The sequence below is a fragment of the Anguilla anguilla genome, chromosome 7 (assembly GCF_013347855.1).
Source record: "Anguilla anguilla isolate fAngAng1 chromosome 7, fAngAng1.pri, whole genome shotgun sequence".
Taxonomy (NCBI): domain Eukaryota; kingdom Metazoa; phylum Chordata; class Actinopteri; order Anguilliformes; family Anguillidae; genus Anguilla; species Anguilla anguilla.
The window spans coordinates 24380101-24402737 of record NC_049207.1 but is presented as its reverse complement, the minus strand read 5'-3'; the positions used below and the strand labels follow the sequence as shown (position 1 = coordinate 24402737).

Here is a 22637-nt window from a genome sequence, read left to right as displayed (position 1 = left end):
ATTTTACTAGTTGTGTCTCTGCATGCTGTTGAACTGTTGCATGCTGTGGAAGAGTAAAGTTGTGCGCCCATTGTGTCCCGTTCCACCTCATCCCTAACGCGCTCTATCGGATTGAGATCTAGGCACTGTGCCCGCCATTGTAGTAACCTGAAGTCACAGTCACGTGAGTGGAACTAGCTTACGATGAAGTGTGCTTTGTGACATGACACATTATCCAGCTGGAAGTATCCATTTGAAAAAGGGTAGACTGTGACTATAAAGGGATGTAAATAGTCAGAAACAATGCTTAGGTATGCTGTGGAAATTAAATGCTCAATTGATATTAAGGGGCAACTGTGTGCCAAGAAAACATTCCCTACACCATTTTACACCAATCCCACCCTGCACCACTGACATAAGGCAGGATGGGTCAAAGAATTTGTGCTTTCTACCCCAAACTCTGACTCTAACATCTGCATATTGCATATTGCATCCAATCTTCAATCGTCCAGTTTTGGTGATCACATGCCCACTGCAGCCTCATCTTCCTGTTCTTAGCTGACAGGATTAGACCCTGGCATGGACTTTGGCTGCTGTAGCCTATCTGATACAAGGTTGGATTGGATTGTGCATTCAGAGATGCCCTTCTGCACACCATTGTTGTAAATAGCAGTTATTTGTGCATCTGTGGTCTTTACGTTAGGTTGAACTATTCTGCTCATTCTTCTCTGACATCTCTCATTAACAAGGTGTTTTCACCCACAGAACTGCTGACTGGATGAGTTTTGTTTATTGTACCATTCTCTGAACTCTAGAGACAGCAGTGTGTGAAAATCCCAGGAGGGCAGCTGAGTTTCTGAGATGCTGGAACCACCACGTCTGGCACCAACAATCATTCCACGTTCAATGTCGCTTAGATCACGTGACTTGCCCATTCCAACTGTTACCTTCCAGAGTTTTTTGCGCTTACTGTTTTGTTGCTGCTATGTTTCTTTCCGTTTCCCCTACAGGTTGAGATAATCACATCATGTCGTAACACTAATGTTTGGTCTAACAACTAAAACTCTTTACCGTGTCCGGATGCTTTATGCATTGAGTTTCAGCCACATGATTTGCTGTTTGAAGGAGCAGACCACAATATTTGCATTAACAAGCAGGTAAACCTAATAAAGTCGCCACTGCGTGTATGTGGTTTCTCCGTGGCATACTAAGAGCCAAGTCATTTGCCTATTTGCCGTCAGTGACACATTGTCAACTTTGAAAAGACTCGTGAAGGTGCTATTTAATGCCTATGAGTTTACCTTATAGCTCTTATGAAGAACGATTCATAAATATTACAGACAAGCTGCAGTAATACTGTACATTCAGCCCAAGAATAGGCCCTGGTTATCAATAATCCAGAGCCAATTATAACAGTGCAGAACACCTGCAGAGGCAGAGTAACACCAGACCCAGTCACTTAAATCAACAAATCAACAAAGCCAGACTAGGAAAAGACAGATTTAATGATCTAAACAAACTGCAGTTTGTAACACTGGCATCGCCGAGTCCCCTCCGCTGTACGTACAGTCGCAAAAGGGAACTCGGAAAGAGTGACGATAACGAGCGGAGACGGAAAACGAGCGCTACCTTCGGAACGTCGACAGAGACACCGGACACCTGGGAAGACCTACGGCTACTTCACATTCACAGAATGAGTACGTCCCCATGGGAACCTCAGGGTAAATATGATACTGCATTTATATTAAAAAAAAAAAACTACAAAACATAAAAGCACTCTGGGTAGTCAAATGGGAGGAGTTTACAACCTGAAACCTGCCCCATAGTGGTTCTTACATTTTGTGTATTGCTTGAACGAGCCGGTAAGCATAAGCACATGATAAAACCGTAAGAAAGGGCTCCGAAAATCTACGCACGGATACGTCTAAATAAATCCTCTCTGATTGGCCCAGATGTTACATCACTCCAGAATAAGTACTGTACCTCTGATGGCCCAAAGGATCAGAGGTGGATCTGCAGTTCATTCACTCTCGCTCAACACTGTCACCAAGGTTCTGTTTCCATAGTAATGCCATACCATATAAAAAAACAAAATAATAAAAATTAAAAAAATGTACACGACTTCATTAAAAGACAGTCGTCCTGAAGAGTGGACGCAATCAGAACCAAGCAAATAAACTTCACACATCCAACCAAACACTTCTCAAACACTTCACTACTGATTACATTCTGACATTTGTATGGAATAAAAAATAAAAAGTCTAAATACACAGTTCAAATTGAAAGTACTCGCGAAATGTTAATGTTGTATATTTTTCCATCGATAGAAAAACACTCAAGGCCCACTGTTCCTATGACAGCGCTGGTACAGTTAGGAGAGAAAGAATGGATCCCGTGAAAGCCGCGCTCCACGGTTTGGTCCTCTGGGGTTCTGGGTGGGGTCCTCTCCCCCCCCCACGGTGCAACCTCAGCGCTTGCCCCTCTTGGCCGGCGGCTCCTCTGATTTCTGGGCCCCCCGGGTGCGCGGGGCGGGGGGGCTGGCCTCGCGCTTCCGACCCCCTTTCCCTGCCTGGGACACCTGCCCTCGCCCCCCGCTAGAAAGAAAGAAAGAAAGAAAGAAAGAAAGAAAGAAAGAAAAAAAGACAGAAAGAAAGATCATTTAAATTGAGAGAGCATTATACACCTCAAACAGAACGTGCTAAACACCTCACACACACACACACACACACACACACACACACACACCATACCGTGTGCTTGTAGCGGTCTCCTCTCTACCACTGAGTTTACTCAAGGCGCGAGTAGAGGGTTTACTGGGTTTATTCCTGGAGAAAAACAAAATGAAATCAGAAAAAAAGTTACTCCACAGCCAGGTATAGCAGTCATACTGATGATACATCATACTAAATCACACCCAATTGTTTCAAATTCCGTCATCAAAGGATGACTTGTACTTAGTGTGTCATAGTATAATTGCTTGTCTTCCAGTTCACTTTATGTTGCATCGGTTACAAGTATGGATTACCTACTACACACACACACACGCATATATATATAAATAAGTAAATAAAGGTTTTTTTGGTCGTCAGCGTGACATTTTCGGCTCTACCTCTCGGCCTCCAGACGTGCGGCGGAACGCGTCGTGGCCCTCGTCGCAGTCGCCTCCTCCCCCTCCTCTTCCTCACCCTCCTCTCCCTCCACCGGCTCCTCCTCCGTGTCCTCGGACTTCTGGTCTTTCTTCTCAGACGCTGTCTTTCCTGATAAAACACGCAGTCAAGGACAGCCTAAGCAATGTCACTCCGAACACCAGTCAATCTTGATTTTCTCCGCTGCCATTTTGAAAAGAAATTGTGATGTGCCAACGTGTACAGAACTGAAAAATTATTCCCAGGCTTCTCAAACCCTCAATCTCTTCTCATAACTCCTACACTCCCAATATCCCCATCCTCTGGCCTTGACCACCACGCTCAACTCCGCCTACTGTCCTGTCATAGGCTCCTCCCATAAAATCCCTCCTACCTGACTCCTCCCACACATCTTCCAGCAGCCACTCCCCTCATACCTGACTCCTCCCCTGTGGCCCCGCCCCCTTTGGAAGGCCTTCCCCTCCGTGTGACCTTGTTCTTCTGAGGCTGATTCCTGTCCTCGTCCTGAGACACACAAACCAAAAACACCATTTCCCACCATTCACCAGTCCCACCTCCTGCACAGCAGTTCTATTCAGGGAGATATGTATGTATAAAGTAGGACTTACATTATCATTGGAGCTCTCTTCCTTTACATCCTCCTGGCCATCGGACTGACTGGCTGCAGAGAGAGAGAGGGAGGGAGAGGGAGAGAGACAGAGAGGAAGGGACAGAGGGCGAGAGAGAGACCAACACAGTAGGATTCACCAATTACCATTTACCAATATTGTTTTTACCAACATCATAAAAAAAATTACTTTGAAATTATGGAGCGAGAGAGAGAGTGTGAGTCAAACATATACAAAACAGTACAAGCAAAGCGATACTGTGATAGGGGACAAGCAAAGTGATATTGTGATAGGGGACAAGCAAAGTGATATTGTGATAGGGGATAAGTGAAGTGATATTGTGATAGGGGACAAGGAAAGAGATATTGTGTTTGGGAATAAGTGAAGTGATATTGTGATAGGGGACAAGCAAAGTGATATTGTGTTTGGGAATAAGTGAAGTGATATTGTGATAGGGGACAAGCAAAGTGATATTGTGTTTGGGAATAAGTGAAGTGATATTGTGATAGGGGACAAGCAAAGTGATATTGTGTTTGGGAATAAGTGAAGTGATATTGTGATAGGGGACAAGGAAAGAGATTTTGTGATGGGGACAAGCGAAGCAATATTGTGATAGGGGACGAGCAAAGCAATACTGTGATAGGGGACGAGCAAAGCAATACTGTGATAGGGGACAAGTGGAGCAATATTGTGATAGGGGACAAGTGAAGCGATATTGTGATAGGGGACAAGTGAAGCGATATTGTGATAGGGGACAAGCAAAGCGATACTGTGATAGGGGACAAGTGAAGCGATATTGTGATAGGGGACAAGTGAAGCGATACTGTGATAGGGGACAAGTGAAGCGATACTGTGATAGGGGACAAGTGGAGCAATATTGTGATAGGGGACAAGTGAAGCGATACTGTGATAGGGGACAAGTGGAGCAATATTGTGATAGGGGACAAGTGGAGTGATATTGTGATAGGGGACAAGCAAAGCGATACTGTGATAGGGGACAAGCAAAGCGATACTGTGATAGGGGACAAGCAAAGCGATACTGTGATAGGGGACAAGTGGAGCGATATTGTGATAGGGGAAAAGTGGAGCGATATTGCGATAGGGGACAAGCGAAGCGATATTGCGATAGGGGACAAGTGAAGTGATATTGTGATAGGGGACAAGTGAAGTGATATTGTGATAGGGGACAAGTAAAGTGACACTGCTGTAAGGACAGATGAATCTCTCCTGTATGTACTGTGAACAGGTAAAAGGGCGCTGCTCTTACTGCTGTCGTCCTGTGGGAGACCGATCCTCCTCTTCGCTCCATCGTCCTTCCCCTCCCCCTCCTCGGGCCGGACCTTACCGGAAACAAACGGCACACAAGCAATCATGAGCACCGGTGGGGCTGACGCAGTATCTAAACTGAGAGAGAGAGAGCTGAGCAGCACAGAGTCGTCACCTCCACAGAGTCCTCCCCTTCCTCACTCCTCTTCCTCTTCAGTGCAGGCTTACCTGAGAGAAAAGCATAGTTAGAAAACTGCACCTTTCCCACAGCTTAGTGTATCCATGCTTCATATTCCCACAGCAGAATGTCAGAATATATAATTACGCACAGGTGGGAGCAACAGTCACGGAACTTTGCACATCTGTTGGCTTGTCCGATCTGGATATACTGCCATATATCAGTGTCACCTGATGACTGTGCATTTTGAGTGATAATGCTGTGTGTGTGTGTGTGTGTGTGTGTGTGTGTGTGTAACTCACGAGTGCTACTGGTTTCTTTGGAGTCTTCTCCATCCTCCTTTTCGCCACTCTGCTCCAAGGTCTCCTCTGCAGAGAACAGAAAATAGCGCACACTCTATTTCACAGCAGATCTCTCCCTCCCTCTCCGTCTCTCCCTCTCCCTCTCTTCAGTGAGCATGCTGAATGGGGTTATCTCAGTGTGCCTGAGGTTTGAGTATGTATGCTACAAACTGAATAACAATATTGGGTATGCCATTGGGGTGCCATTTGTGTAGCTGATGAGGATGGTTGTGAGATCACATTGCCATGATGGGGGGGCAGGGGATGTGGTCAGTCAAAGGAAGGTTAATTTATTTTTTTCCTTTTTGATACTGTTTGTGGTTTGCTATTGTGTGCACTGATGGCTTTTATTCGGTTGTTCTTTATTTTTATTTTATCTTTTATTCTTGTGTAATGAATTGACAATTATGTTCTAATAAAGGGGCATGAAAGTCAAGTCTCTCCCTCCCTCCTTCTCTCCCTTCTCCCTCTCTCTTTCTCTCTCACCTGATTGGACGCTTCCCTGGGGCGGGGCTTTGGCAGGCCTCCCCCGGCGGCCTGCTTTCTTCTGATCGCTCTTCTCGTCTTCCTCTTTCTGAGGCAGAGGAAGGAAGGATGTGTGCTGTGAAAGTTAGGGGTGATAAGAGCTAAATATACACAGCGCTTCAGGCACACAGACAGCGTGCAGGGTGTGTCTCTGCACACAGGAGACCGTGCCACTCCAGGGCCACACTGTAAAATCCAACAGTTCACTTCCCTCAAATACTTTGAGAAAACCAACTACCCTGAAGACTTGAGTAGGGCAATGTAATCTGTTATGCAGTCACTGGTCTTAGCTTTGCACCCTTTTTTAATTGCGTGATCACTTGCTCAATTTTTCACCTTGAGGATATTGAATTGATTTAGTTAAATTACATCAGGCGATTTATTGGGTTTTACAGAGCGATGAGAGCTGTCAAAGTGCTCTGCTTACCTCCTCTCGTTTTTCCTCGGAGCCACTTCCTGTTTTAGGCTCCTCCTCCTCCTCTTTCTTCTGCTGGCCACCTGCTTATGACAATGAAATCCATTGTGCAGGCAGAAAGGGGAGGATTCCACACACAGATAGACTGGACCACAGGCTTCTCTAGAGCAAGACCTTCTGGCATGTTTTAAGGTGGGGGGAGGGGGGGCAGATGCAAGTTTGCTCCCTGCTCCATTCTGACCACTAAAGGCTCCAAAACCATTGGCTGTGACCTCCCCTCTGCCATTTCCCCGTACACCCAGAGCACCATCAAAAGCGCACATAAAATCATCAACGATCGTCATCCAGCCCATCGCCTCTCATAGCTACTCCCGTCTGGCAGAAGGCACAGGCCCACGTGCACCAAAACCAACGGCTTTAAGGACAGCTTCTTCTCAACAGCGGTCAGATCACTGAACTCTCCTGACTAGCCCCTACACGCCCCCTCAGGGCTCGATGCTAACATTTTTTCCCAAAAAGCTCATGTGCTCCTAAGTTGTAAAATTCAGAAGCACACGAATGCATCCTAATTAGTAGTTGCGCTCCTAAGTTGTTTTTCCAACACACATTAACATTCAAGAGCAAATGCTCCTAAAATGAGTACTGTAGAGCCCTCTTCCTCCCCCTCCCCCAGCTATGTCCATTTCATATGGAATACGTGTAGCATACAGACTGTTGATCGACTGTGCTGATGGTACTGCAAGCTTGATTTTGTCCCGTGTTATATATAGGGTGTGTCTAAGTTGCTGTCTTATGGACTGTTTTGTACATAACTGTAACAGTTAGTGTTGTAACTACTTAAGCTACCTTCAAATACCACCAATCTTGTTGTGTGGCAACAAAGGATCTTGAATGTCACAGGGTCAGGCACTCACCTTCGCTGACCTCTTTGACCTGGCCAGCAGAACTTCGTCCTCTACGAATGGGAACATCCTCGGGCTTCTCCTTCTCAGGCTGTTTCCACAAAACAAAAAAATGTAAAGTGAGACCAAGCTCTCCTGGAGAAGCAGGGTGCCTACTGGACAAACTGGGGGACAGCACTCTGTGGCTTCACTTTGAGAAAACCTAAATTTACTTTGCAAACATCAAACTGTTTGGAGTTCAACAGTAACGGCAGTGACATCAGATAGGGAGTCACTAAGGTTAGTAGACGAGAATCACAGAATCACACAGAGGCTTAAAGAAACTGCTTCCCCAAATGGACAGAGTTCTCAGGTGCTGTCAGTGATACACGGATATCAACCACTTACAGCATTACTGCTATGGAGAGTGAATTCTATTGGTTCAGAGTCTGTAACTGACAGCACGTGAAGCCTCAGTTTTAAATTATTGATGGAATAGATGACTTAACAAAGTTCACCTGTCTATTTGAAACAAAGGGTCTCCTAAGAATATTTGGAGAAACTGACCTGTTCTTGCTCCTTGACCTCTTCCTCCTCCAGCTCTTGGGATGAGGATCCTACCACAGGAACAGAGGTCACATGACACACATTCCCACATTTTCACCGCTCTGATTGGGCCTCACCAAATTCAGACCCTAGTCACATGACATCATCCCCACAGACACTAATTATAATGACTTTTCCCATTAAGAAATGCTCAGTACCAAACATTGTCCCAGAAATAACATGTACCATGAAAAAGGCAGAAACACTTGAAACTCAATCTTAAAACAGTACAACTTATCTGAATTGACATAGGACACATGACCCCGGGGGAGGGGCAGAGGGGGCAGAGGGGTACATACGCGTTTCCCTGAGCGACGGAGTCGTGCCCTTGGACCACCTCCCCCTGCGTGGAACTTTTGTCTCCACGGCCTTCTCGCCTTCATCATCCTGTTAGCACATACAGTAAAGCCAGGAAGATAGACGATAATGTACATCTTATATTCATATACTTTACACTTACAAAGTCCTGAGCAAAGTCTGGACTGAATCTGAAAAAGTTTGAGTGAAGTTGATAGTGCAGGGGTGTAGCTGATAGTGTTTGGGTGTCGCAGACAGAGTTTGGGGTATAGCTGATAGAGCTTGGATTAGGCTGATAACCGTTTGGGTGTAGCTGTTAAGAGTTTGGGTGTAGCTGATAAGAGTTTGGGGTACAGCTGATAGCTTGGAGTGGAGACAGATAGAATTTGGGGTGTGTCTGATTAAGTTTGGGCGAAGATGATAAGAGTTTGGGTGTAGCTGATGAGAATTTGGGTGTAGCCATTGAGAGTTTGGGGTTTAGCTGATAAGAGTTTGGGGTGTAGCTGATAAAGTTCTGGCATAGCTGATAAGAGTTTGGGGTGTAGCTGATGAGAATTTGGGTGTAGCCATTAAGAGTTTGGGGTTTGGCTGATAGAGTTTGGGGTGTCCCTGATAAAGTTCTGGCATAGCTGATAAGAGTTTGGGGTGTAGCTGATGAGAATTTGGGTGTAGCCATTAAGAGTTTGGGGTTTAGCTGATAGAGTTTGGGGTGTCCCTGATAAAGTTCTGGCATAGCTGATAAGAGTTTGGGGTGTAGCCGATGAGAATTTGGGTGTAGCCATTAAGAGTTTGGGGTTTAGCTGATAGAGTTTGGGGTGTCCCTGATAAAGTTCTGGCATAGCTGATAAGAGTTTGGGGTGTAGCTGATAAGAGTTTGGGTGTAGCCATTAAGATTTTGGGGTTTAGCTGATAAAGTTCTGGCATAGCTGATAAGAGTTTGGGGTGTAGCTGATGAGAATTTGGGTGTAGCCATTAAGAGTTTGGGGTTTAGCTGATAGAGTTTGGGGTGTCCCTGATAAAGTTCTGGCATAGCTGATAAGAGTTTGGGGTGTAGCTGATGAGAATTTTGGTGTAGCTCACAGAGCTTGGGAGTAGTTTAAGCCCATTCTACTCACACTTTTAAGTGGCTGCCCCGTGCCTGGACCTGTAGACTCCTCACTGTCCTCCTTCCTGGTCTTGCCTGGAGGCACACAAACACACACACACACACACAACACACACAGACAAAGACACAGACACACAGACACAAGTACACACATGCACACACACGCGCACATATACGTCAGTGGGCTGGCCTCTACCACCAGACACAGGACATTACACGATGTGAGGTAGCTGCCCCTTACTTGTGTCCCGCTGGGGAGTGGCACTCTGAGAGCTCCGCCCCCTCCGGCTCCTGGTGTCCTTCACCTCCTCCGCCTCTCTGTCCTGCACAGTACGGAGGGAGGAGAAAAAGCTGGTCATCCACACGCTACACAAGCCTGCTGCAGTCAGTCCATTAAACATCTACCCCATAACAGTACACCTCTCACAAAGATCAGCCACTCAGATTGCTCCTTCTTCTTAATAATAATAATAATAATATTTAAGAAATCCTTTGCATACAGTCGTACTGTCATACATACTTGGTTTTGGGTCCTATACAGAAAAATCTTGGTCACCCTGTGTTTTTAAGCAGCCAGTGGGACTTAACTCAGTAATAAACACAGCTCGTACAGCATGTGAGAGCACAGTCAGTCCCACACACAGCACGCACAAGCCTGTGATAGTCACTCACGTCTGCAGAAGGTTCCGGGCTCCGCTCCAGGCTGTCTCCGTCGCTCTTCGAACCCCTGCCTATGGAGAGAGGGAGACAGAAATACTTGGTGTGATGAGCACTTTTCAGTGTCCTTCATTAAAACAAAGCACCTTTCCAGATAGGTTCACTGCAGATGTGTGAACAACATGAAATTTTCTAAACTCTTTTTGTAATCAAAGGCATGCACATGTGCAGAGTACTGCACACAAGCAAAGACACACACATGCACAGACACACACACACACACACACACACACACACACACACACACTCACTGGTTTTTTTGACAAGTCTGGACTGTCGGCCACCTCTGCGTGTCTCCTTGACCTCCTCAGCCAGGTCAGACTGTTCCCCCTGGATTAAATACACACACACACACACACACACACACACACAACATCAGCTTCCTCATCATATAACAACAGCAAACATACTGTCCATTTCTGGAATGAAACAAAGATGAGATAAAGGAACTAAGTTGACATTTACATCTATATTTCTGAGCTTAGAGGATTACAGTTATAACTATAAGCAAGAAAAATAATTAAATAATGTCCTTAATTTTATTTTTAACATAAAAATCTTCATTGTCATGTTCTACTGTTATACGACATATTAAAAACTTCCACAACACAAACAATGCATAAAGTGAGCTCCATAAAGTTTTGGACTTTTTTTTTTTTTTTTTTTTTCCTTCTTCTCGACTTGTCTCTGTACAATTAAAATTGTTGAGTAAAGAATAAAAAAATGTCTTTGTCCTAAACATTATGGAGCTCACTGTAAGTTTCAATACCACTGCAGACAAAACCAAACAATTCATCTCATTTATATGAAGTAGTCTGGAACAATATAATCTTTTTTATACAAATATACGAAAATGCAAAGACAAGCTTACAACCTCGGACTCTCCCTTCTCTTCCATCTTCTTCTCTTTACCTAGAAAAGATCATCAAAACATAAGACATTTGCATAAATTAAAAACCAGAAAGCTAGGCCTGAAAAAACTACCATAACAAAACCATGCCTGCAAACCTCTTTCTACATAAAACGCATTTAAAAGGCAAAACTACAGACAATTTATTGTTATAAATCCTCAGATTACAACAATAAGAGACAGTCATAAAGAAACATAGGACCTCACAAACAGCTGTCTCACAATTCTCTTTTTAAAACAGAGAACCATCAGCCCTGGTGTACTGTCACCGTGGTAACGCAGGACTGACCGGTCTCCTTGGTAGCAGTTTTAGCCCGTCGTCCTTTGCGTTCGGTGACCGCCCCTTCTGCCTTTTCTTCTTCCTCCTGAAATCCAATGCATGGGAACTACTAAAGTTTCGTTTAACACCGTTTTGTACAAGCGCTAGCAGTCATCGCTCATCCTGAGCCACTTAACGCAGCACATGCAGCTGATATATATGTGGTTCTTTAACACGTGCAAAGATGTTAGCACATACAAAACCAATAACACGACCAATGATTCGTCATGGTACTGGGTTTTGCACCAATCACTGGTTGCGTTATTCATTCTGCATGTGCTAAAAGTACGTGTGAAAGCTTTTAACAAATGAGTCCCTAAATGTGTAAAACGTTTTCACTCAAAGATGTTCAGGTAGTCTTCAGCACTTTGCGAAAGTAAGAAGCCTCTGTCCTTCAGTAATTAGTAAGGTAAGACAGTAAAGTGTGTAACAGGGGACTAGTGATTAAGAGAAGCACAGCAGTGCTTGAGTGTGTGACACACACCTTTGCACTTCCCTCTGCTTTTCCTGCCTGATCAGGCTGGCTCTCACCTGGAGAAACACACAGACACGGATTAAAGACTTCCTCCACAGAACCGCCAGACCACAACAAGACTTAAAGCAGGTCTTCCAATCTGAGGACAGTTTTTTTCCCAAATTTCCAAGGTCCTGGTTTATAAATGAATAATAGCGGGCTTCTTTGATTGAAATCTCCACCCTGGTGTAGAGGTGTACAGCTAGATTTCATAAAACATAGTCGCTGACGTCACTGAATTCACAACAGTTCTGATTTTCTGTTGCACGTGATACGTACAGCAAAAGAAAGGGAGGATTCTCATAAACAGATACACTGTACCCTCTGTTCTTGGGCCGTCACTACCGGGCACCGTATCCACGGTACTGCTCAGCACCTCCCCCTGGCTCTCCACCTTACCCTCCACCTCCTCAGCCACTGCCGACGGCTCACCTGAGAGAGAAAGAGAGAGAGAAAGCGAGATGGAGAGGAAAGGGAGCGAGAGAGGGAGAAGGACAGAGAGAAGGAGAAAGAGAGAGAGAGTGAGATAGCAACACAGTATGATTAACATTTACCAATATTGTTACATTATTAACTTGAAAAAAATGGTACATTGAAATTCTGGTCCACAAAAATCTTTATCAGTTCTTCAAATAATCGGTTCTTGTAACATTTACACCAATAACTTTTTTCATTTAAAGTCTCATCTGTCAATAGTCAAGGTATCAATCCTTACAGCTGAGTCTAATCTCTGGTGGAGCCACAGAAAAAGGGGAAGAAAAGAGTGACTAAGAGAGACTTACTGCTGTCTGCCTGGACTGTGGTGGTCTGTCCAGAACACTCCATCTCTCCACTGCTGCCGTCACTAGCTTCTGCTCTGATCTGCTGGAGAGGGAAAAGCACAAACACACACACATAAGCACATAGACATACACACACGCACACACACAGAAACAGACGCCCACATATGCACACACACACACACACACACACACACACGCACGCACGCACACACACACCCCAGGGGTAAGCGGCAAAGATCATCAAAACCATCAACAAAGTCAACAACACCAAGCCATTCGATGCGGGCTGGCCCCATACTTACAGCAGTGGTGACGAGGGGACCCTCACTGTCTGGGACGGGTTCCTGCTCCTCGCTCTGCTCTAAAGGAGCGGAGACTGAGGGACACAAAGACACAGGAGCTCATTCGCACAGATTCACCTGCACTTCACTGAGAAAAGCAAACCGCCATGTTCAAACATCACCGCACTGCCCATTCCTCCCAACTAAACAGCAACGACATGTTTTCAGCCGCTGGCTTTCAACAAAAGGCATGAGATTCAAGATAAAAAATTCAAAATAAAAGCATATAAAATGAGTGAACGGTTCCTGAACGGTTCCTCCCCGGCAGCTGTAATGGCAGCAAGTACCTTCGGGACCGGCCACAGGCCTCTCCTCAGGCTGGGGTTCGGGCACGTTTCCGGCGTGTTCCGCTTCGGTTTGAGCGCAGGGCGCGGCAGCGGCGGCGGCCTCCTTCAGAGCCGGAACACAGACAGAAAGCGATGATGTCATCAGTGCGAGACGGCAGGTAGCAGGTGCTGCACCATACCGGCAGGTTAACCCCAAATCAGGGAGGAAATAACAGAGTCTCGGCAGACAGCGCTAGCCGGAAATACGGCCTTTTACACCAAAGTCATACACATCTGAATACAAAAAAAGACTAGCCAAATGACCACCTGAAATTTGAAACCATAACTTTGACTTAATATTCAAGTGCAATTTTTTCCCCTTTGCAAATGCTTTTCCAAGCTCAGCTGTCACCAAAATCAATTCTGGTGAACTGTGGGCGGGGGGGAAAAAAATCTGAATTTAATATCAAATCAAAGTTAAGGACAGCGCCCTCTCGACTGAATGAGTGCGTGGAACAGGATATTTCAGCGGTCCATATACAGAATGAATCCTGAGCCACCCTCACCTGTGAGGACGTTCTCTCTGACGCAGACGAGACCTCAGACACACTGACCTCCTTTACAGCTGTGTCCAAAAGTCCTGCACCAGAAAAAAACACAGGGTTAGTCACTGAGTGTGTGTGTGTGTGAGTGTGTGTGAGTGTGTGTGCATGTCAGTGTATGCATGCATGCATGTGGGTTTATGTGCGCGCGAATGTTTATGCATGTGTGCGTGTGGGTTTAAGTGTGTGTGTATGTGTGTGTCTGTGTGTATGCATGTATGTGTGTGGGTTTAATTGAGTGCGTGTGTCTCTTTCCTTCACTTCTAGCCAGCTTTGCGTTCAATACAAATCCCACAATTCAATGTATTGTTAATTATTTATGTATTCTGTAGCAATTTATTGCAAATGCTGCTACGGCAATAAAAACACAGCTGAGACGTTAGGAGGTTCAGACAGTTATGTAAATGAAATATAAAAATTCTGTTATGGTGTAGCTCTTAGCTACACAACAGAGAAAACCATTCAAATAGCTTTTCTAAACATGTTCCATCAAATACTGTATAGATGCAATACAGAGCAATATGGGACATGGAAATGCTAAAGCTTGCCATCTCGATGATACACAGATTAGCGGTCAGAACACCATGACGTGCACTTTTGTATGTCGCTTTGGATAAGAGCGTCTGCTAAATAAATAAATGTAAAAGTAAAATAAATGTAAATAAATGGTTTGGCCTACATTACCTGTGCTAACAGCTGGCTCGCTATCAGGCGTTAGCGTTTCCACAGATCCCTGCGATGCCCCTGCTTCAGTGCAAGGCAGGCTGTCGGAGACCCGGTCTGTCTGAGGGAGGGTCTCCGGTTGCCGCGGCGCGGGCGAGATCGCCTCGGCGACCATGCCGGGCGAGGTGGTGGTGTCGGGGTCCATGGACAGCAGGGTGAGAGCCGCCTCGCGCAGGGACATTTCGGACGGCGTGCACCCCATCCCGAATCCTTCCTCCCCTGGCCACGCCAGCCGGGCCTGAGCCGCCGCGACATCACTTCCTCCCGGGCCGAACCCGCCGTCCAACGGGAGCCCTCCGCTTGGGGTCTCCGTGGCGTCCGCGTCCTCGTCGATCTGCATCTCGCCCTCGTCCTCCGGCTCGGGGGTGATGTCACTCAGGGCGTCGAAGGCGTCGTCCGCTAGGCCGACAGCAAGCGGTGCGGGCGGGGCCGCAGGCGGGGCCACGGGCGGGGCCTCGGGGCCCACGCTGGTGTCCGGCAGGGGGGCGGGGGCGGGGTTGCTGGTGTCCGGAATGGGCGGGGACAGGGAGGAGCCGGGGGACGGCTTGTCTCCCTTGGAGCCCCGGCTCGCCTCCTCGCCCGTCTTTCTCTCCGCCTCCGCGCCCTTCTGCCCCGCCCCCTTCCCGGCCTTCTCCGCGGCGCTCTCCTCGGACCCCTTCCTCTCCTCCTTCAGGCTTCCCTCTCTCCTCTTCTCCTCCTTGGAGGCACTTTCTTTCCTCTTCTCCTTGGAGGGCTTGGTCCCTTTGCCCTTGCTCTCCGGGGTGGAGCCCTTCTTTTCTCCCCTGGGTGTGGCCGGAGTTTTGGGGTCCTCCCTCGACCTGGACCGGGATTTTTCCGCCGCCGTCCTGACCCTCGACCCCGGGTCGGCGTCCGATTCGGAGCCGGCCCTGGACCGGCGGTCTGCCCCGGCGGCGTCCCTGACCTCCGGCTGGCTCTTCGAGCGCTTGGGCGGCTCTTTGGGCTGCCTGTCCTTCTTCTTGGCGACCTCTGACCCCGGCTCCATGTCCGACCTGTCCTCGGAGGACCCGGCGGACTCCTGCGGCACCAGCAGCAGTCTCCCCTCGCTCTTCGGCGCCCCCTTCTCCGCCCTGGCCTTGTCCGCCTTGACGCCGTCGCCCGAAACGATCCTCGCCCGCTTGGCCCCGCCCTCCTCTGTCCCGCCCTCCGACACGGAGGTCCGGGCCTCCCTGGCGGACGTGGAGCTCCGCCTGTCCCCCCTGCTCTTGCTCTTCCTCTCGGCTTTCTCGTCGGCGGGCCCCTTGGTCACGTGACCCGGGTCTCTCTGCAGGCTCTCCTCGGCGTAGGCCTCGCCTCCCGCTCTCCTCTCGGGTTTGGGCTTGTGCTTGGCGCGCTCGTCCGACAGGCTGCGCTCCCGCTCGCCCCGCTCTCTGGGGGGCTTGGGGTTCCTGTCGAACTTGCCCCCGGGCCTCTGGCGGAGCAGCCCTTCGGAGCCCTGCTCCAGGTCCAGGATGAAGGAGTGCGTTCGGCTCCTGTCCGCCGCCCTCCGCTGCTCGCCGCCCCCCCCTGCGGGGCCCTCCTCGGACACGCTGCTGCTCTTCCGCCTCCGGCCCTCGTCCGGCTCCGACGCCCTCCTGGGGCCCCTGAACGGCTGGCCTTTGGGGGGGCCGCCCCTCGCCACTTCCTGTTTGATGAAAAAAAGACGTAGGGAGCGGACGTTATGGGAGCTGAGTTTCCATGCCGAAGGCTGCAGGTTCAAATCCCCAATGCGAGGCATAGCTGTTGTACTGTTTCAGTAAATCGCCATGTGTAAACATCAAGGGAGAGTCGGGCTTGCCCAGGTCATCCTACATAAAGCATTATGTGGGTTATGGAGCTATAATGCCAGCCACAAGGCCATTTCAGAACAGACACCACTCACCTTGCCAGACATGCTCTTACTTAAAAATTTGGTAGAATTATTATTATTTTTTTTAAATAGACTGGGATCCTTTTGAAAGAATTCTTCATTTTACACAACTGAGGTATAACCAGTTTTGCATGATTGTGTCTCTCCGATTGGCCAGAAAAGCAGCTTACATCAGACTTCTTCAGTAACTCCTCTTCCACATCGCCCTTCTTCTTATTTCCAGGCTCATCCTCCTTCCTGAAAGACACATTTAGTCAAAAATAAGACAACCAGAATACAGCTGAAGTACAAACCCCCCCCCCCCCCCCCGCGCTGACAAACACAGACAGACAGACACACACACACACACACACACACACACACACAGATAAATACATATATGGTACGTGTGTATGTGTTTATCTACATACACACACACTCACATGTAGGCACACGTGCAAGCAGGGACACACACATGCACACCACACACGCGCACGGGCGTACACACACACACAAGCACACGCACACAAACACACACACACACCTGGAATCTCTCTTCCTCTTCCGACTGATAGCCACCTTCTTTTCCAGAACCTTCTTCTGTTTGCGGGCCTCCTTGGCGCTCGGTCCCTGCGGCTCAAGGTTTGGAGAGGACGACTCTGATCTTCCCTCATCTACAGGGAAAAAAAAATGTAACTCTTTTTATGCTATGTCACACACACAGGACTGCACCGGCTGCCACACACACACTGGCAAATACATTTCCGTTACCAGTCACTGTCAGTGAGGATGGACAAAGAAGATGATTCTTTTCATAATTTTTAAAACTGTTTTCCTTACTTACACAAGAATAATAACGGAGACAAAATCACAATAGAAGATAATAGCAGATGGGTCTAACGGTGTAGCATGTAGCACAGTTAGCGTAATGATGCAGACGTGTATAGTGGGTCTGAGTGCAATGCTAACTTGTGCAGGTGTATTTGCAATGCTTTAATGTGTAAAACTGTACAGGTCTGACGTACCATTGTCCTCCTGCTGGGTGGCCTTCTGTCTGCGTTTCTCCTCCATCCGCTCTCTGTTCTGCTGTCTCTTCAGCAACCTCTCCTCTTTTTCTTTAGCCTGTGGATGGACAGACAGACAGACACACACACACACACACACACACACACACATCAGCTCCAGCAACACACACCTCCCCCTTTCCGTTGCCAGATGACGCCAAAACACTGCCTCTCGCGGACCGGCATCAACATTTCGGGAGGTTTCCATAGCGACATGCCGAGCGCCCGCCCCACTCGTTTGGCCAGGCCACCGCCACTCACCGCAGAGCGCCGCCGCTGCTCCACCGTGACCTCGTCGTCAGAGTCGCTATAGTAACGGGAGTAGAGGAAGGGCTTGTGGACGTAGGCCTGCCTCCCTCCGCGGGGTTTCCGCTCCTTGGGCTCCTCTTCTTTGGGCTTGTCTGCGGCCTTCGGCTTGCTCTCCAGCTCCTCCTCTTCACACACATGAGAAGACACACACGGTGAGAGGACCGACTAGCATCTCCCTTCAATAACACCGCACTCATACGAAACAGCATTCCCCAGAGGCAGAGGACAGTTTATGCAAGTATATAAACAATAATTACACAACACTCACCATCACTAGTCTTACCACCGATCCCTGCATTCATGACACTATGCTGACTCATACTTATATATAAGTACACAATGATGCAGGCACACAAAACTCACAAACTAATCAGAGGAGTCACTGGTCCTTCAAAACCACAGGGCCCACATGATGCTGCCCTCCCCATTAACCATTTAAAGTGTTAAGATCACAACTAAGTGACTAGGATGTTCTTAACTGAACATTCTAATGCTGATGTAACAACCACTACTAATAATTGAAAGCAATGTAGTTCTAGAACACAGACATACAATTATGAAAGAAAAAAAAAACATTCAAAATAATTACTCTTCAAAGGATTAACAACCATAAACTTGCGTTTGCACTGTAAGGCACAATGAACAGAAATCAAATAAATACATAAAAAATTCATTATTAAGCCTAGAAATCTCAGCCACTCTGCAATCAGAAATACTTCTATAGGTACTGTGTCTCTTGTGGCGCAGCCCGTAGAGCGTTTTCCATATGGTCATGGCGGGCCGCGAGTCTGACTGCCAACCTTTGTCACATCTCTCCCTCTCTCTCCTCCTAATTCTTCCCGTCATTCTACACTGATCTGGGGCGACATAGCTCAGGAGGAAAGAGCGATTGTCGGGCAGTCGGAGGGTTGCCGGTTCGATCCCAGCCCTGGGCATGTCGAAGTGTCCCTGAGCAAGACACCTAACCCCTAACTGCTCTGGTGAATGAGAGGCATCAATTGTAAAGCGCTTTGGATAAAAGCATGTCTGCAGGTGTAGGAGAGGGTAAACGTTATGTCTGCAGGTGTAGGAGAGGGTAAACGTTATGTCTGCAGGTGTAGGAGAGGGTAAACGTTATGTCTGCAGGTGTAGGAGAGGGTAAACGTTATGTCTGCAGGTGTAGGAGAGGATAAACGTTATGTCTGCAGGAGTAGGTGATGGTAAACTTTATGCCAGCAGGTGTAGGTGAAGATAACCGTTATGTCTGCAGGTGTAAGTGAGGGAAAACTTTATGTCTGCAGGTGTAGGTAAGGGCAAACATTATGTCTGCAGGTGTAGGTGAAGATACACATCATGCCTGCAGGTGTAGGTGAAGATAAACATTATGTCTGCAGGTGTAGGAGAGTATAAACATTATGCCTGCAGGTGTAGGTGAGTATAAACATTATGCCTGCAGGTGTAGGTGAAGATAAACGTTATGTCTGCAGGTGTAGGAGATGGTAAACATTATGTCTGCAGGTGTAGGTGAGGGTAAACATTACGTCTGCAGGTGTAGGTGAGGGTAAACATTACGTCTGCAGGTGTATGTGAGGGTAAACTGTATGTCCGCAGGTTTAAGAAAGCGTAGAGCACGGACGCACCCTCAGAAGTGATCTCGCCCTCCTCTGTGCTGTCGGATAGCTGTGGCTCCTCATCGCTCTCCTCCTCAAAGGAGGACAGGTCGCTGGTGTGGACAGAGCTCACTGTGATGTCACTCAAGCCATCCAGGTCAGAGTCCTCCAGGGAGTATTCTAGAACAAAAGAACATATGCTAAGCACTGAGCTAAACACAACAATAAAGCACACCAAGCAACAGCGTTCACAGCAACAGGTCTGTGCTCAACTGAATGCAAAACCAACCCCTTCAAATTTCAATATGTGCCAGAGTTGGGGCAAATTCCATTTCAGTTAAGCAAATTCAAGAAATGACTACAAATTCAATTCATGGATTGGAAAATGCCTGCATGATTCTATGGTAATGTTCACCAATTTACCAAGTTTCAATTCATTTCCCAAACTGACTCAAACAGAATAGACCCCAACTGTGTAAGATGCTAAGGAGGGAATGACCAGTAGTTCTCATTTAAATGTGTTGTTGTATTCTTTATGCTGTCAGACTGGACGCAGAAGCAAATCAGTGACATTAGTAATAACTTGTTCAGATCTATTAGTGACTGGTATTCTTATTTTTTTACAAGAATGGTAACATTTCTTGTTACACAGAAACCTAGTTCACGGCTTTTACCTTCTTTTAACCTCTCCCTGGCTTTCTGACGCATGTGTTGCTTCTCGCTGGGGGACTTCTGGGGCTCCCCATCTTCTCTGGCCTTGCCTGCAGATTTGCTGCCGGCCTTCTCCTTCTCTTTCTCCTTTTCTTTCTCTTTCTCCTTCCCCTCCTCAGCCTTCACCTCCCTGGTCTCTTCCGCTGGCTCCCTAGTCTCCTCGTCCTCTTCGGGTCCCAGTTTTTCCAGGCCGCTAAACTCCGGGGCATCCTCCACCTCAGCCTCCTGGACCTGGACTAGGGCCTCAGGACCGGGTTTCTCCTCGCTACCCTCCTCCCCATTCCCCTTCTCTTCCTGCTCCTGCTCCTCTTCCTCCTCCTCCACCAGACTCATGTCCTGCTCCCCCACTTCCATCTCCTCCTGGGTCTCGTCTTGCGATGGGTCCCTCTCCGGCCCACCATCGGGACCCAGTGCTGGGCTGACCCTCCTGCCAGCCTTGTCCCCGCTGGTCCAGATGCTCGCCTCCTGATTCAGAGAGGTGATGGTGTCCAGAATGGACATGGCGTCGCTGGACGCCGTGGTTACAGGTGCAGACGAGGGGCCTGGAAACCAGAAGTCGTCCCATTGGTCAGCAAATGCTCTATGGCTTTTTAAAAATATGATTTCCCAACACAAAACAGCAACACAGGTCAAAAACAAACATGGAGGTGAAGTTGGCCCAAGCATTGAAGATTGAGGTTTAATAGAAATATGTCAATTGTTTTTTTGTTTGTTCAGAAGATTATTTTCCAGCTAGCTCTGACTCATGTTAGCTTGGCACCAGCTCTACAACAGGAAGAGAGTGTTGAATAACATGACTCCGCTACCTGGTGCTGGTACGTAGATGTCTTGTCTCTCCTCCACCTGATTGGGACAGGCCACTGGCTGCTCGCCCATGGTCCCAGGGGACAAGAATTCTCGCACCACTTTCTCCACCTGTGGCCTGAACGTGTGATGGATTTTGGGGTCTACGACCTGCGCGACTATCCTGTCGACTCCCTGCTCCAACATCCCGGACCTGAAGTGAGGTTAATCAGGCAACTCAACAAACAAACAGACACTACAGTAAAAGCCTTTTTAAAAAAGTTCAGCGCTCTCTTAAACACTTTCTGTGAAACCTAAAGACATGGGAGAACCAAGGCAGTCTACACAAGCATTTGACAAAGCAAGATGTGTGTACTGCTTATGGATTTTCTTTGTTTAACCATTTTCATAAGAACAAATGGACTGCACCCTTATGGGGGAGATGTGCGAGATATATCTTGGACTGCTGGACAATATTCACTTCCACAACCATTCAGGATGTATTTGAGTACAGTCACAGGTGTGTGTGTTCACGTACTGTAGCACCAGCTGTCTGATATTGTTCCGCAGCTGGTTCTTGTTCAGGTGTGGACTCCATGTGTGGTTGGAGAGATGGTTGGAGACAAAATTGTCCACCCGTTGTCTTAAATTCAGATAGGCAGGCTGAAAGTGGGGTGAAAAATGTGTTCAGGATTACATTACATTGACAACAGTTCAGCTGCAAAAACGTAACAAACTACGCCCCCCTCACTTGTGCAACTAAAGTATTGGTAGTCAGCTTCTTTATCTTTTGATATTTTTCTACTGTCATTTAGATGTTGCAGTGTCAGCAAGCTACAGAATAGCAAGTTTCCAAACAATCTTTGGTAGGAGCTAGCAACCTGACAGGCCGATATAACACTATAATTCACACTAGTGTAAAATAAATAAATAAATAAATCTAACTAACTGATTTACCAAAGTGCGATAAACGTGCGTTAATCACACAAGACATATCCCTGGCTATTATTTCGGTAAGATTGTCAGACCTCCGGTTTTCGACCGGAATTATTTGTACATGCCAGGTCTGTAGTCCCGATCCGACAATGTAATGTCTGGTCTCAGTAATTGATGCAAAAAATGTACCAATATTTTGAAATTAATTTTCTTGTCACTGACTCCCTGGCCCGGCGTCGCTACCGAGAGTACCAACCAACCCAACAACGCCCAGCTTCGTTCGCGATTACGTTTTACAGCTGTGTATGTGGTCAGGTGTTTTGACAAATTCTAAATCTGGCAACCCTAAATCTTGGTAACGTTGGAGTAACCATAATTGCACCAGACTCAACATCCACTTTAGCTGAATGAGCTAACGTTAGCAAGCAAAAAGCACGTTTCCCTCCTTTTCACCATAAACTATTTAGTATGGTAGTTAGCTAATCATATAACATCAGTATGCGTTCCGTTCACATGTAACAGAGAAAAAATTGCGAGAGTCAATGAAAAATAGCGATCACGTTAAAGCACCAGTATTAGCGAAAGGGGGGCGTCTTCACTTTAGGAGCAGCGGTTTACACTCATACCTTTGTGTCCACGTCTGCCAAGCAGTCCCTTCTGAACTGGTCAAAAAGACCTTGAGTTTTTAAGTGATTCACGATCATAGAGACCAACTGCGGGTCTCCGGGAGGTAAACCGGCCATCTGTAATCCTAGTCGTTCCTTTAAGCAAGCAAAAATAACAATATAAACAGAAAAACAATTAGTTAGCCTTCATATAGCAAGCCTGGCTTTACTTCCACTCTATGCTTCGGCTAAATATTTTGATTGTGAGTGACC

General features: G+C 47.2%; 1 protein-coding gene across 5 annotated transcripts; it reads right to left on the bottom strand.

Annotated features, from left to right (window-relative positions):
• Positions 1-1463: 1463 nt before the first annotated feature.
• bod1l1 (biorientation of chromosomes in cell division 1-like 1) lies at positions 1464-22636 on the bottom strand. Of its 5 annotated transcripts, none has more exons than XM_035427222.1 (35): positions 22386-22636; positions 21362-21486; positions 20847-21037; positions 20004-20582; positions 19360-19509; positions 17693-17865; positions 17393-17489; positions 16912-17041; positions 16559-16625; positions 14483-16163; positions 13763-13836; positions 13218-13320; positions 12892-12965; positions 12590-12671; positions 12129-12239; positions 11778-11824; positions 11264-11339; positions 10939-10976; positions 10316-10394; positions 10020-10078; positions 9589-9670; positions 9358-9422; positions 8245-8332; positions 7907-7956; positions 7373-7451; positions 6471-6544; positions 6005-6119; positions 5480-5545; positions 5175-5227; positions 5001-5073; positions 3734-3786; positions 3542-3629; positions 3089-3236; positions 2730-2804; positions 1464-2573 (listed from the first exon to the last, which is right to left on the bottom strand). In XM_035427222.1, the coding sequence occupies exons 1-35, from the start codon at positions 22500-22502 to the stop codon at positions 2447-2449; spliced, it is 5289 nt and encodes a 1762-aa protein (XP_035283113.1). In that variant the 5' UTR covers positions 22503-22636; the 3' UTR covers positions 1464-2446. The 5 variants fall into 5 exon arrangements, with proteins under 5 accessions (XP_035283113.1, XP_035283116.1, XP_035283114.1 ...); XM_035427225.1 differs by having other exon boundaries at positions 6005-6092; XM_035427223.1 differs by having other exon boundaries at positions 6471-6541.
• Position 22637: the final 1 nt, after the last annotated feature.